At 44.4% G+C, this 16,630-nt stretch overlaps 1 protein-coding gene across 1 annotated transcript in view; it reads left to right on the top strand.

Moving 5' to 3' along the window:
- The window catches only part of LOC144502017 (uncharacterized), a 194,521-nt gene that overhangs the window by 135,989 nt on the left and 41,902 nt on the right, over positions 1-16,630 (top strand). Inside the window, exons 5-7 of the mRNA XM_078226033.1 lie at positions 64-221; positions 5,338-5,596; positions 5,747-5,998. Of these exons, the coding sequence (XP_078082159.1) occupies positions 64-221; positions 5,338-5,596; positions 5,747-5,998 (669 nt within the window). The remainder of the gene's footprint in view (positions 1-63; positions 222-5,337; positions 5,597-5,746; positions 5,999-16,630) is intronic.

Below are 16,630 nucleotides of genomic sequence, written 5' to 3'. Positions count from 1 at the left end.
TATACAGATGAAGTGGCCGGAGGATATGTTGGTAATGTTAATTCAGACCAAATTGCTTGGCAGGGTTGTCAGAGGAGGTGTCAGGAAACTATGACGAGGTGAAGAAGGCTGTTCTGACTGCTTATGATTTGGTACCAGAAGAATATAGACAGAGGTTCAGGAATGTACGAAAGGAACCTGGTCAGACATATATCGAATTTGAGAAAGAGAAACAGAACAATGTGAGAGTTTTAAAGATGGAAAATGCATATGAGGCCCTCCGAAATATAATTCCGCTGGAGGAGTTCAAAACTCACTTCCAGATGGGATAGGAGGGATGTTGAGGGACAGAGGGTTCAGGGAGCGAGAAGAGCTGCAGAGATGGCGGATGAGTATGCATTAGTGCATAAATTAAAATTTGGCTTCTGACAACGATCTTTTTCCATGAAGGATAAAGATTTAGGGAGAGGGAGAACCTTATAAGAAAAAACAAAAGTACATAACACTGGGACCAGTTTATCCCCTGTGAAAAAAGACACCCCAGAGGATGCAACAAGGGTGAAAGTCCTTAGATCGGACACACAAAGGCACAGTTCTAGTGGCCTAAGAAAGGCCCGGAGTAAAAGGAAGTGGTAGAAGAAGCTAAGTAGGACTAAATAAAGTCGTGAAAGTAATCTCGACAGAAGTCGAGGAGATGAAGGAGTGTGCACAGCCTAGGCACAGGCTGTGGCAGGGTTGTGTGGTGTCGTGGTCACTGTTCTCCTGAAAGCTGGGTAGTTTGCTGCGTACAATGGTCTGTTTGAGGTTGCGCGGTTGTTTGAAGGCAAGTAGTGGGGGTGTGGGGATGGCCTTGGCGAGATGTTCATCTTCATTGATGACATGTTGAAGGCTCCGGAGAAGATGTCATAGCTTCTCCGCTCTGGGACACTACTGGACGATGAAGGGTACTCTGTCTGCCGTGTCTCGTGTTTGTCTTCTGAGGAGGTCGGTGCGGTTTTTCACTGTGGTGTGTCGGAACTGTCGATCGATGAGTTGAGTGCCATATCCTGTTCTTATGAGGGCATCTTTCAGTGTCTGAAGGTGTCTGTTGCGATCCTCCTCATCTGAGCAGACCTTGTGTATATGGAGGACTTGTCTGTAGGGGATGGCTTCTTTAACGTGTTTAGGGTGGAAGCTGGAGAAGTGGAGCATCGTGAGGTTATCCGTGGGCTTGCGGTACAGTGAGGTGCTGAGGTGACCGTCCTTAATGGAGATGCGTGTGTCCAAGAATGCAGCTGATTCCAGAGAGTAGTCCATGGTGAGTCTGATGGTGGGATGGAACTTGTTGATGTCATCATGTAGTTATTTCAGTGATTGTTCACCATGAGTCCAAAGGGAGAAAGAAGTGCAAAGAATTGTACCGACAACTGAACAGCAAGGTGCACTACAGACAGTTACCCGCAGATCCAATCAAAGAACACACCCGTCAACTCAACAGACTGATCAAGACTTTTGATCCGACCTTCAGAGCACCCTCCGTGCTCTCATCCCACATACTCCTCGCATTGGAGATCTCTACTGCCTCCTGAAGATACACAAGGCCAACACATCCGGCCATCCCATCGTATCGGGCAATGGGACCCTGTGTGAGAACCTCTCTCGCTACATCGAAGGCATCCTGAAATCCATCATACAAAGAACCCCGAGCTTCTGTCATGACATTACAGACTTCTTACAGAAACTCAGCACCCATGGAGCAGTTGAACCAGGAACACTCCTCGTCACGATGGATGTCTCGGCACTCTACACCAGCATCCCCCACGACAACGGCATTGCTGCAACTGCCTCAGTACTCAGCAACTGGCAATCTCTAGATGCAATTCTACATCTCATTCGCTTCTTCCTGGACCACAATGTCTTCACCTTCAACAACCAGTTCTTCATCCAGACACATAGAACAGCCATGGGGACCAAATTCGCACCTCATATGCTAACATCTTCATGCACAGGTTCGAACAAGACTTCTTCACCGTAGAGGACCTTCAACCAACGTTATACATTGATGACATTTTCTTCCTTTTGGACTCAGAGCGAAAAATCATTGAAACAACTATATGATGGCATCAACAAGTTCCATCCCACCATCAGATTCACCATGGACTACTGTCCAGAATCAGCATTCTTGAACACATGCATTCCATCAAGGACGGTCACCTCAGCACTTCACTGTACCGCAAGCCCACAGATAACCTCACGATGCTCCACTTCTCCAGCTTCCACCCTAAACATGTTAAAGAAGCCATCCCCTATAGACAAGCCCTCCGTATACACAGAATCTGCTCAGATGAGGAGGATCGCAACAGACACCTCCAGACACTGAAAGATGCCCTCATAAGAACAGGATATGGCGCTCAACTCATCGATCGACATTTCTGAAGCGCCACAGTGAAAAACTGCACAGACTTCCTCAGAAGACAAACATGGGACATGGCGGACAGAGTACCCTTCATCGTCCAGTACTTCCCCGGAGCAGAGAAGCTATGACATCTTCTCCAGAGCCTTCAACATGTTATCGATGAATACGAACATCTTGCCAAGGCCATCCCCACACCCCCACTACTTGCTTTCAAACAACTGCGCAACCTCAAACAGACCATTGTCCACAGCAAACTACCCAGCCTTCAGGAGAACAGTGACCATGACACCACACAACCCTGCCACAGCAACCTCTGCAAGACGTGCCAGATCATCAACATGGATGCCATCATCTCACGTGAGAACACCATCCACCAGGTACACGGTACATACTCTTGTGATTCGGCCAACATTGGCTACCTGATACGCTGCACGAAAAGATGTCCTGAGGCATGGTACATTGGCGAGACTATGCAGACGCTATGACAACGGATGAATGGACACTGCTCGACAATCACCAGGCAGGAGTGTTCTCTTCCAGTCAGGGAACACTTCAGCAGTCACGGGCATTCAGCCTCTGATCTTTGGGTAAGCGTTCTCCAAGGCAGCCTTCACAACACACGACAACGCAGAATCGCTGAGCAGAAACTGATAGCCAAGTTCCGCTCACATGACGATGGCCTGAACCGGGATCTTGGGTTCATGTCACACTATCTGTAACCCCCACGACTTGCCTGGGCTTGCAAAATCTCACTAACTGTCCTGGCTGGAGACAATACACACCTCTTTAACCTGTGCTTAACCCTCTCTCCACTCACATTGTCTGCACCTGTAAAGACTTGATTACCTGTTAAGATTCGCATTCCAACCACTATCTTGTAAATTGAGTTTGTGTCTATATATGCCCTGTTTGTGAAACAAATCCTGCACTCACCTGATAAAGGAGCAGCGTTCCGAAAGCTCGTGCTACCAAATAAACCTGTTGGACTTTAACCTGGTGTTGTGAGATGACTTACTGAGCAATTTATTCTGGGAAATTATATAGCTGGATCACAAGTGGGAGTGATGCTCCTGGTAATAGAAAAGCCAAAAGGAAACCAGGGACCTGAGGAATTAAAAGAAAAAGACTGTGGAAAAGTGTCGGACTGTGTGGTGACAAGATCCTACAGCCATGAGTTAAAACAGGAACGGAGAGCATAAAGGAAAGAGGAAGAAGGTGAGGATCAGTTAGCTGACGCTATTTTTGAAATGGTTAAAGAAAAACCTGAGCAGGTAAAGGATCAGACAGAGGTGTTTAATTCTGAAAGATTAAATAGGGTATGTCATGTGAACATGCTCAAACAATATAATAACAGGAAAAGGGAACAAGAGAAACTGGTATTAGTTAAGTTCACTCAGAGTGAGGAATCAAATACCAAGGATATGGATTTAGATGCACCTCAAAACAAATTGGAACAATGCAGAAATCCTTGAAAACTGGGACCAGGTAGAAAGTTATTTGTCCCAAGAACAGAGAACTGAACTGAAAGACCTGTTAAAGACCTAATATAACAATATCCACCAATGCCTCTACTTTCTCAGAAGACTAAGGAAATTTGGTATGTCAGCTACGACTCTCACCAACTTTTATAGATGCACCATAGAAAGCTTTCTTTCTGGTTGTATCACAGCTTGGTATGGCTCCTGCTCTACCCAAGACCAAAAGGAACTACAAAAGATCATGAATGTAACCCAATCCATCACGCAAACCAGCCTCCCATCCATTGACTCTGTCTACACTTCCCACTGCCGCTGCAAAGCAGCCAGCATAATTAAGGACCCCACACACCCCGGATATTCTCTCTTTCACCTTCTTCCATCGGGAAAAAGATACAAAAGTCTGAGGACATGTACCAAGCAACTCAAGAACAGCTTCTTCCCTGTTGCCATCAGACTTTTGATTGGACTTACCTTGCATTAAATTGATCTTTCTCTACACCCTAGCTATGACTATAACACTACATTCTGCACTCTCTCCTTTCCTTCTCTATGAACAGTATGCTTTGTCTGTATTGTGTGCAAGAAACAATACTTTTCACTGTACACTAATACATGTGACAATAATAAATCAGATCAAATCAAATCCCAGGTGGCAGGTTGCAAATTAACTATTATCATGAGGTTGTGCGTCTCATTTCGAACCATTTTAAATTTAAATTTGGCTGGCTGAGTTACACCTGGGGCTCAGAAAAACCGGTAGCTAAAGAGAGGCAAAGACAGCTGGATCCCGTTAAGAAAGCCTACCACCACCTCTACTTTCTCAGGAGGCTAAGGAAATTTGGCATGTCTCACCAATTTTTACAGATGCATCATAGAAAGCATCCTTTCCAGACGTATCACAGCTTTGTATGGCTCCTGCTCTGACAAAGACCGCAAGAAACGACAAAGGTTTGTGCACGTAGCCCAGCTCATCACGCAAACCAGCCTCCCATCTATTGACTCTGTCTACACTTCCTGCTGCCTTGGAAAAGCAGCCAGCATATTCAAGGACCCCAAGCATTCTCTTTTCCACCTTCTTCTGTTAGGAAAAAGATACAAAAGTCTGAGGTCACGAACCAACCGACTCCAAGAACAGCTTTTTCTCTGCTGCTGTCAGACTTTTGAATGGACCTACCATATATTAAGTTGATCTTTCTTTACCTATCACTGCAACATTATATTCTACACCTTCTCCCCTATGTACTGTATGAATGGTATATTTTGTCTGTATAGCTTGCAAGAAACAATACTTTTCACTGCATCCCACTACATGTGATAATAATAATAAATAAATAAAATCCTCTCAAAGCAGAGCAGGTACAAAAGGAAGACGAAGCGATGCTACGAGATTACATACTGGAACCGAGTCAAAGTAAATGGAGTTCGCCAGTCTTGTTAGTCCCTAAACCTGATGGTATACAATGATTCCGAGTGGATTGTCGGAAGGTCAACACAGTGCCAAAATCGGATTCCTATCCAACCCTAAGGTTGGACGATTGTGTGGAGAAAGTTGGCCAAGCCACATACCTCCCAAAGATCAACTTAGGTCGGGGTAACCGGCAAGTACCTTTCCATCGAAAAGCGACAATGAGTCGGCTCAGGCTTCAGAAGAGGTTGACCACCAGCGTTTTGTGCTGTGGCAAGAAAAGATATGGCCGGATCCCAATGAAACGAATGAGATTGCCAATGTCAATTCCCGTCAACAGTCAGAAAACTAATTAAAGATGGTCTGATTATCCACAAGCCAGTGACTGTACACTTCCGTGCTCAATGAAGGAAGAACACGCTTGCATGCAGGAAGGGCTGGCATATGGGCATCAGTAAGCGAAAGGGTACTGTTAATGCTTGCATTCAGGAGAAACTAGCCTGGATGAGAAGAATGAGAATTCTGAAGCATCTGCTTTGCAGATACAGGAAGTCCAAGAACTGTACCACAGCCTGAATCTGAAGGTGAAGGATAATATCTTCAAGAATAAACATTTCTTGATAGAGCACATTCACAAACTAAAGGCAACCAAGGCTCGCAAGAAGTTCTGGTGGATCAGGCTGAAGCTCGCAGGAGCAAAGAAACTCACGCCATGCAGAACATCGGCAGCCCATGAAGGATGTACCTTTGCCAAAAGCCCAAGCAGAAACTAAAATCCTGGAAATTATCCACCCAGGTAAACAGAAGAAGAAAGCATGCATGAGAATAGTTACTAAAGTTTGCTGTGTCGGAGATGGATTCACTCGGAAACCTCCTAGAAATAAAGGATACATCTGACCGATGGGTTGATGTTTTAAGAAGGCCCATGTAACCTATCCAGAAAAAGAAAGTCTGATTACACTCAAGAGCACATCCATCTGGATAATCCTCGCGAGGACGACGGGATAACAGCAATAAAGCAAAAGTTCATTCTCCCGAAAAACTTGGTGCAAAAGGCTGACCAAGAGGTTAAAATGGAACAGAGGGTCGTTACCTGTGCAGTTGACCCACTGGGGTCAGAGACTATAATGAAACTGTTAAAGACACAAGCCACGTTGATGCAAGATCCACCAAAAGAGAAAAAAAAAGGACAGCAATTTGTACTTTTGGTTATTCATGAATCGGTTTAAAATGATGAAAGTCGAGAGAAAATAAAGAAACACCTTTTTAAAAAAAAAATGAAGCCATCTTTTGATGATGATGGTTCGTTCATTTTTTTCCTTCGGGGGCTGTGATATGAAGTTGTATATATAAGGTTAAAACTGTGGTGTTTGACAAATGTAAATCATCAAAGGAAATGCTAAACCAAAAGAAGAAATTATATAGCATTGTCTCTTTAAAAGAATGCGTCTTTGTGCTTGGAATTTAAACTGCAGAAAGCAGGCTGCAGAAGCCAATTTTGCAATATTTGTATCCAAAGCAGCGGCCAGCATTCCAACAGAGCAAAACAAGCTTTTGAATTGAACCAGTGGGTTTAAAGCAAGCTCACAGAGGCACTGGACCAATGGAATTCAAATGTGAGGTTTGTTGACAGCCTCAAGCCACTCAAATCACAGAAATACAGTGAGGTGATTCCAGGTATTTAAACCCGGGCAAGGGGAGATGACAGAGTAATCTGGCCACCTCTTTCATCAGAAGGAGGTAGAGACTCGGCTCTCATATTGAATCCTGCAGTTGAATGTACGCCTTCATCAAACTTACCATCTACAGTCAAAAAATAGGTCAACTCGGAAGATGTTTTAGACCTGAACAGCAAAGACTTTCAAACTTCTAACATGTCCTGGTGGTATATATATCCTTTTGAGAGTGACTGGAGTTTAGAAGCCTTTGTTTCATTCATGAATCTTGTATTATTAGAACAGCATTCTATTAGGATTGTTACTCAGTTTGTTAATTGTTTTAATAAGGTTGTCAGCAGTTCTAAAATAAAGATCTGTTAATTGTTCATGATAGTGTCAAATCCTGCTTTAATTTACTTCCTACTCTCTCACACACTTACTTAATGTTACAAGGTGAGGTATAGCTCTTTGGACGGTTCCAAAATCATGCAGAAGGAAACATCACCTCAGTGTCATAACACTTCGTGTTCTCCGGTTTCCTCCCATGGTCCGAAAGACGTGCTGGTTAGGTGCATTGGCCGTGCTAAATTCTCCCTCAGTGTACCTGAACAGGCGCCGGAGTGTGGTGACTCGGGGATTTTCACAGTAACTTCATTGCAGTGTTAATGTATAGAATTTTATAGAATAGAAACCCTACAGTGCAGAAGGAGGCCATTCGGCCCATCGAGTCTGCACCGACCACTATCCCACCCAGGCCCGACCCCCACATATTTACCCGCTAATCCCACTAACCTACGCATCTCAGGATACTAAGGGGCAATTTTTTTTTTAACCTGGCCAATCAACCTAACCCGCACATCTTTGGACTGTGGGAGGAAACCGGAGCACCCGGAGGAAACCCACGCAGACACGAGGAGAATGTGCAAACTCCACACAGACAGTGACCCAAGCCGGGAATCGAACCCGGGACCCTGGAGCTGTGAAGCAGCAGTGCTAACCACTGTGCTACCGTGCCGTAGGCAATGTAAGCCTACTTGTGACAATAATAAACTTAAACTTAAAGTGGGTGAGAAGGGTTGGCAGGCTCTTTAACAGAAAGTGAATCCCTCCGCAAGAGTTTTTCAGAGAGCTCTGTGTTGCTGGCTTTAATGTGGAGATGCCGGTGTTGGACTGGGGTAAACACAGTAAGAAGTCTCACAACACCAGGTTAAAGTCCAACAGGTTTATTTGGTAGCACAAGCCACTAGCTTTCGGAGCACTGGCCCTTCATCAGGTGAGTGCTCACTACTCACCTGATGAAGGGGCAGTGCTCCGAAAGCTTGTGGCTTGTGCTACCAAATAAACTTGCTGGCTTTATACAGGAAATTTCTCTTTATTAATACAGCTCAGCAAATACGAAGAACTCGCCAGAGACAGTAGTTTCTGTTTGAAGTCGTATTTTATTGCCCAGGCCTGATTCCACCATGGATGGGAGAGCAATTCAGAGACAGCTCAAACTACTCTAATTAAATTATCACGACAGTCTGTAATTATACTTCTTCAGAAATCATCTGCCTGCCTACTCTGTCCAACTTAATAGAATGGACCAATCATGTTAATATGGATTATTTACCTTGGCCAATGATATTCTCCACTCTGGCAACATGTGAATTCATTTGTCGGTAAAGTCTAGAAGTTTCTGCCCACTGTCTCCTGGCAACCCATTTCATAAATCCAGAATATTCTTTTCCTCCATCTCCCAGCAACTCTGGTGATGCAAATCCACAGAGTTCAAAAGTTTTCTTTCTCAGAGTCTTATTGGGAACAATTGTATTACTTATTCATTTAGTTTCTGGGAACTATAGTGATAAAACTATGCTCTGTGGCCATCTTGGTTCTTAAATAATGTGGTTCATCTCATTTAGCTTTACCCCATTATGCCTTGGAGCAGTCTGTACTTGGCCAAGGTGTACAGAATTATTGCAAAAATACATATTTAAAATCTCTATCAATGGTTATATGTGTTTCTATGCATCTGTACCTTGTAATTCCAGGTATGTCATACCATTTCTGTACTATATTTATTTCTAAATTAGTCTACCCTGATTTTATTAGTCTTTAGTATCAGACTATCCTTATTTTCTCGAACAAATCTCCCCTCTTGGCCCTTGGCCAACCCAAGATTAGGCCACTATATGAATGTTTGTAAGTAAATATTCTCAGATCTCGAAGGGTTATTTGGCATTTGAGATCCTCTTCTCCACACGGACTGCCATTACTGCTGCTGCACCTTGTGTAGATTTAGCTACCTGTGCACAGCAGCATTTGAGCAGGTACAATTACAACATCTAAGATCACAGTAAAAAAGAACACAATCCCTTGCATGATTGATGTTCCCAGGGAGCCTAGCCAGCCTGAATGCCCAACCCCCGAGAGTAAAGAGTTGGCCCTGCTTGAGTTTCTAAACCTTTTTTAAAAATATGACCAGCTAGATCAGTTATGGATTCTGAATTATCTGGTATGTATGTGTAACACTTTGATACAATAATGGCACCTGTTTCACCTCTAGCTGCCAAAAGAAATTCCAATGCCATTTGAAGTATCACGGTGCGCATAGCAATCATCTCATCATTGATTTCAGTAAGGGCATTGGCTGTATCATTGACAATTTATTCCAAAATTGAGATTAGACTATTGTCTTATAGAATCTACAGTGCAGGAGGAGGCCATTTGGCCCATCAAACCTGCACCAACAACAATCCCACCCAGGTCCTATCCCTGCAACCCCTCATATTTGCCCTCCTAATCTCCCTGACAGTAAGGGGAAATTTAGCATGGCCAATCTCATGACAGTGGGAATCAGAACAATAGGTCAGCAAGCGTAGAGACTGGGGACGAGCATGGGGCTAAGACAAGGCTACCTAAGAGGAAGAGCAATCTGGGGGAGGATGAACTCAGTGGGTCTGGAGTGCATCTGCTTAAATGCAGGGGGCGTAACCGGCAAGACAGATGAACTTAAAGCCTTAATGCATGCGCGGAACTTGGATGTGGTTGCAGTGACAGAGACTTGGTTAAAAGGACAGGACTGGCAGCTGAATATTCCGGGGTATAAGTGTTTTAGGCGAGACAGAGGAGGGGCTAGAAGAGGTGGGGGAGTAGCAATACTGGTTAGGGAGCACATTACAGTGGTACAGAGGGTGGACAATTTAGAAGGATCATGTAATGAGACACTGTGGGTAGAGCTCAGAAACAGGAAGGGCGCAGTCATTATGCTGGGGGTAAACTACAGGCCTCCCAACAGCCCACGGGAAGTTGAAGAACGGATATGTAAGGAGATTCTGGACAGGTGCAGAAAAAATAGGGTTGTAGTGGGAGACTTCAATTTCCCTCATACAGACTGGAAATCCCTTAGGGCTGGGGGTCCGGACGGGGAGGAATTTGTAAAATGTGTCCAGGAAGGTTCTTTGGAACAATATGTTGATAGTCCAACTAGAGAGGGGGCAATACTGGACCTAGTACTGGGGAATGAGCCTGGTCAGGTCATCAAAGTTTCAGTGGGGGAACATGTGGCGAACAGTGACCACAATTCTGTAAACTTTTGGATAGTCATGGAAAAGGATGAGTGTTGTCCTTTGGGTAAGGTGCTGAATTGGGGGAAGGCTAACTACAGCCGGATTAGGCAGGACTTGGTGGCTGTTGATTGGGAGAGGCTGTTCGAGGGTAAATCCACATCTGGCATGTGGAAGTCTTTTAAGGAGCAGTTGAAAGGAGTGCAGGACAGGCATGTGCCTGTAAAAAGGAAGGACAGGAAAGGTAGGATTCGAGAGCCGTGGATAACCAGAGAAATTGTGGGTCTAATCAAAAAGAAAAAAGAGGCATACATAAGGTCCAGGCAGCTAAAAACAGATGAAACACTGGAGGAATACAGAGAAAGTAGAAAAGAACTCAAACAGGGAGTTAGAAGGGCAAAAAGGGGTCACGAAATGTCCTTGGCAGACGGGATTAAGGAGAATCCCAAGGCATTTTATACACGTTAGGAACAAGAGGGTTGTCAGAGAGTCGGACCTCTCAAGAACAAAGGAGGGGAATTATGCTTAGAACCCAAGGAAGTAGGTGAGATCCTAAATGAATACTTTGCATCAGTATTCACAAAGGAGAGGGACACGTTGATTGGTAGTGTCTCAGAGGGATGTGTAGACCCGTTAGAACAAATCGCAATTTCAAGGGAGGAAGTGTTAGGTGTTTTAGGAAGCATTAAGGTAGACAAATCCCCAGGGCCAGATAGCATCTGTCCTAGATTACTGAGAGAGACAAGAGATGAAATTGCTGGGCCTCTAACAGAAATCTTTGTTTCTTCATTGGACGTAGGTGAGGTCCCAGAGGATTGGAGGATAGCAAATGTGGTCCCGTTATTTAAGAAGGGTAGCAAGGATAACCCGGGTAATTATAGGCCAGTGAGCTTGACGTCTGTGGTAGGGAAATTGTTGGAGAAGATTCTTAGAGATAGGATCTATACACATTTTGAATTGAATAGTCTCATTAGCGATAGACAACATGGTTTTGTACGAGGGAGGTCATGCCTCACAAATTTGGTTGAGTTTTTTGAGGTGACGACAAAAATGATTGACAAGGGAAGGGCCGTGGATGTCATCTACATGGATTTTAGTAAAGCATTTGACAAGGTCCCTTATGGCAGGCTGGTGCAAAAGTTAAATCTCACGGGATCAAAGGTGAACTAGCTAGAAGGGTACAGAACTGGCTTGGCCATAGAAGACAGAGGGTAGCGGTGGAGGGGTCTTTTTGTGATTGGAGGTCTGTGACTAGTGGTGTTCCGCAGGGCTCTGTACTGGGACCTCTGCTGTCTGTGATATATATAAATGATTTGGACGAAGATGTAGCTGGTCTGATTAGTAAGTTTGCGGACGACACAAAGATTGCTGGAGTTGCGGATAGTGATGAACATTATCAGAGAATACAGCAGGATACAGATAGGCTGGAAAATTGGGCGGAGAAATGGCAGATGGAATTTAATTCAGATAAATGCAAAAGTGATGCATTTTGGTAGATCTAATGCAGGGGGGAGCTATACAATAAATGGCAGAACCATCAAGAGTATAGACACACAGAGGGGTCTGGGTGTGCAAGTCCACGATCCTTGAAGGTGGTAGCACAGGTGAAAAAGGTGGTGAAGAAGGCAATGGCATGCTTGCCTTTATTGGATGGGGCAGAGTATAAAAGTTGGCATATGATGTTGCAGTTACATAGAACGTTGGTTAGGCCACATTTGGAATACTGCGTCCAGTTCTGGTCGCCACACTACCAGAAGGACGTGGAGGCTTTGGAGAGAGTGCAGAGAAGGTTTACCAGGATGTTGCCTGGTATGGAGGGTATTAGCTATGAGGTGAGATTGAGTAAACTAGGGTTGTTCTCCCTGGAAAGACGGAGGTTGAGGGGCGACCTAATAGAAGTTTATAAAATTATGAAGGGCATAGATAGGGTGAACAGTTGGAAGCTTTTTCCCAGGTCAGAAATGACAAACACAAGGGGTCACAAGTTCAAGGTAAGGGGAGCAAGGTTCAATACAGATATGCGGGGAAGTATTTTACACAGAGGGTGGTGGGGGCCTGGAATGCACTACCAAGCAAGGTGGTTGAGGCAGACATGCTAGGATCATTTAAGACTTATCTAGATAGCCACATGAACAGACTGGGAATAGAGGGATACAAACGGATGGTCTAGTTAGGAACACATGATCGGTGCAGGCTTGGAGGGCCGAAGGGCCTGTTCCTGTGATGTATTGTTCTTTGTTCAATCAACCTTAGCTGCACATCTTTGCACTGTGGGAGGAAACCAGAACACACGGAGGAAACCCACGAGACACGGGCAGAATGTGCAAACTCCACGCTGACGGTCACCCAAGGCCAAAATTGAACTTGGGTCCCTGGCACCATGAGGCAGCAATGCTAACCATTGTGCCACCCCTTTCTTGAGCCAACCTTCCGATTCCATACCAGGGTACGATCATGCCATAATAGCATTCTTTTAGCATGATAGAATGTCAAAAGCTTGTCAAAGAAGGAAGACAAGGAGAATGATAAATGTATGGGACTACGTATCCAAGGTAGCATGATCCCTTCCATCTGATTGGGAGCCAAGAATATGCCCTATCCTCACAAATCCAATATGTACCGTTGAGAGTTGGGTAAGTGTTGCCACCCTTGAAGCAGTAAGAGACATTACAAGATTGATCATTATTAGGTGGATTCAGGCACAGCCAGCTGGTCCAGTTTACGATGTTGTAAAATTCACTTTTGCTGAAGTTACTCCCAGGACCTTCCTTATCCTCAATACAATCTATCCCATTTAGTTTCAGCATCATTTGTTTCAGGACTAAACTAGGAGCTGTGTTTGATAAGTTATAGACAGATATATATACATACCTTGTAGTGGGGGAATTAAAGAAATGGTTACCTGACACACAAAATGGTTGCCTGGCACACAAAATAGTTACCTGGGAAGAGACATTAAACAGGCACTGGCTTTTAGCACAGACAGTCACTTAAAGTTAAAACATGCAGGAACCGAAATGATGCAGGAAGCTAATTAGAGCTTGAGGCACTTTAAGATAAGGGCAGACCCAGAACAATAAGATCTGATAATAAGATCAGCCACAGATGGGAACATAAATACATAAATGCAACAAAACCAATCACTGAATGTATAGATCGAAACCAGTCATTGATAGAGGAAATGTACCCATTCTATGAACAATGATATGTTAACTGCCCATGTCTGTACCTGTCTGATTGTAACGATGTGTTAACTATCGATCACCATGATCTGTCTACTCAACTTATAACGATGTGTTAAACGACTAATGTCCAGACTACCTATTGTCTGAAAGGTATAAAAATGATCAACTGCTATTGTGTAATTGAGAAGGTAGCTGCCAAGTACTGCGGAGTACCAGTGCTTTCTCCCCGAAGCTTCGTGTCCGAAATAAAGCTGTATTGTTGAACATCCAGACTCCGGTGGTAAATTTCCCACAACAACCTCTTCATGAAACCTAGTCTACCTGCACAAGATTTACCACTGTGAATTTTTTTCCTGTCAGAAATACTAGAGAATCCTGGTGTCCGATGTCCTGGAAACCTGAAATACTGGGCATAATCAATTCAGAGTATGACAGGGGCACTGGTCGCAAAAGTGTTCCCTCCCCCCCCCCCCCCCCACCACCACCACCCCTCCCCCCCAACCCCAGCATGTACAGGGACATGTGAGCAAACCCAACACCTGATTAGTTGGAAATTCTAGCATATGTACATGTCATGTCCGAGGTAAGTGTTGACATGCAGTTTCCAAGGAAAATGCTGACTGACATTGGGTGCTGGTCCTATCTGGGTTAAAGACATTAAACTCAACATTGAAAGAATAGAAACACGTAATCATTTTGACAATCAATTATCAATAATCTCTATAACTATATGGCGGCACGGTAGCACAGTGGTTAGCACGGCTGCTTCACAGCTCCAGGGACCTGGGTTCAAATCCCGGCTTGGGTCGCTGTCTGTGTGGAGTTTGCACATTCTCCCCGTGTCTGCGTGGGTTTCCTCCGGGTGCTCCGGTTTCCTCCCACAGTCCAAAGATGTGCGGGCTATGTTGATTGGCCATTCTAAATTGCCCTAGTGTCCCGGGATGCATAGGTTAGAGGGGTGAGTGGGTAAATATGTCGGGATATGTGGATAGGGCCTGGGTGGGATTGTGCTTGGTGCAGACTCGATGGGCCGAATGGCCTCTTTCTGCACTGTAGGATTCTATGATTACTCTTCTATATTCTGTGATTGTGGACCAGTACTGGGTAAGTTAAATGTTTAGTCACACCCTCGAGTAGCAACTGTGTCACATTTAATTACATGCTAATTATCTGATATACTCTAGATGATTCATCTGCTGTGGTCTTGCTTGTTGACCAGTTGGGGTACCCTGTGATGATAATGCTGGGCTAGTTGTATCCTGCAAATATAAACAGAACATTTTCACTGCTTAATTAGCATTATATTAATCATTACATTTCTATCTCTATTCTTTTTGCATCTCCCTGGTTTCTTTGTCCCATGTCCTGGGCTACTCTAGTGGAGTACTTGCCACCTCCACAATCTCCACATCATGGCTACTCTAGTGGCCCATTTACAAATCCAAATCATTCCTATTATTAATGCTGGCTATAAAAGCCATGATAACCCCCTGTTCTCGAGGTTCATTCATCCACGGGGGCCATTTGTGAATGTTTATGATCACAGGACTACTCATTGGGATCTGGTTTCAATTGTGTCCAGTGCCGCCACACGGACTGTGTTTCTCATTAAGTAGGGTGCACGTTTTTCCTGCGACAATCACTTCATAGGGTTCCTCCCATCGAAACCCTAACCCTTTTTTGTCTATCATCAGTTTCACCATTACCTTATCCCCTGGGGTAGTTAATTTGGGGGTATTCTCTCCTGTCATTTTAACCCAGTCTATGCTGCTGTTGTGCCTGCTGCACTGCGCTTTAACCCTTACATGCTGGACAAAGAACCACAAGTTGACTTCTTGTTAATACAACAATATTTACTCATACACACAATTAATGATAATCAACTACACAATCAGTATAAAATATCTTACAGAATACTAAAGTTCAAGTTCAATACTAAACCTTGACTTAATTTTTGTGTGACTGGCAAGTACCCAGGCAGATATTGGCCTTTATCCACGTGCTGGTCTCTGTAGTCTTCGATGTGGTCTGGTCCTTCAGTCTGGTCTGATACTCTGGCTCTGGCATTGATGGTGTGGTGAATCTCTTCGTAGTGGCACTTCCAGATGGTGGGAAATGTTGTTCTGTTCCTTCCTCGTCCTCGTGGCCGTGTCTTTTGTGAGAGAGAGAGTTCCTTCTGTTTGCAGCACCTTTTATTCCTCATTTGTTTCACGTCCTTTTGGGCAGTCCCTTGATTATTACCAATCAGTCGATCATTGTTTGATCACCCTGATCGATAGAGTCCAATCGGATGCTGCCACACCGATCTCTGGGTGTGTACCCAACAGTCATGTCTGTAGCTGCTGGAGACACGTAGGTCACATACCTCCCTCCCAAATAAGGGGTTCAGGCACCCTTTCATCTGGTAATCAAGTATGTTTGACCAGAGAGTGCTCATTGTCTTTGGGATGGCCTATTTCCTGTGTATTCTTTAGTCTGGAGCTGCAGCCTGTTTATCTCTGTGTAATATTCATTTAAGGCTGCAACTTGTCTGTTTCTGTATTTGGCCAACCGTCCCAGTATGCTCTGTAAATTGCCACCTCAGGTTGCCCATTTGGCCACACTGCTGTTGGGTGATTACGTGATTTTTGAGAGAGTGCAAGCAGTCTATCAAATCCCTCATACATTGGAATATTGTTCCTTGGCTTATTTCAAGTTTCCCGCACCCTCACTCTATTATTGCCTCCTCTGGAAGGTGCATTGCTCTTCCTGTCATTAATTCAAAGAGAGTTAATCCTGTTCTTCAGGTGGGGATAGCTCTCTGTCACAGCAATATTGCAGGCAAACCCTGTACCCAATTCTCTCCCTCTTGTAGCAATTCTTTAGCTAAACCGCTTTTCAACATACGGTTCATTCACTCTACCATTCCTGAACTCTGAGGGTGATGCGGAATATGAAATCTCTGTTGTATTCCCAACATCTGACAAGCTTCTTTCAAAGCTT

The sequence above is a fragment of the Mustelus asterias genome, chromosome 12 (genome assembly GCF_964213995.1).
Source record: "Mustelus asterias chromosome 12, sMusAst1.hap1.1, whole genome shotgun sequence".
NCBI lineage: Eukaryota > Metazoa > Chordata > Chondrichthyes > Carcharhiniformes > Triakidae > Mustelus > Mustelus asterias.
Note: the sequence above shows the minus strand (reverse complement) of the source record. Positions and strands in the feature narration are given on the sequence as shown.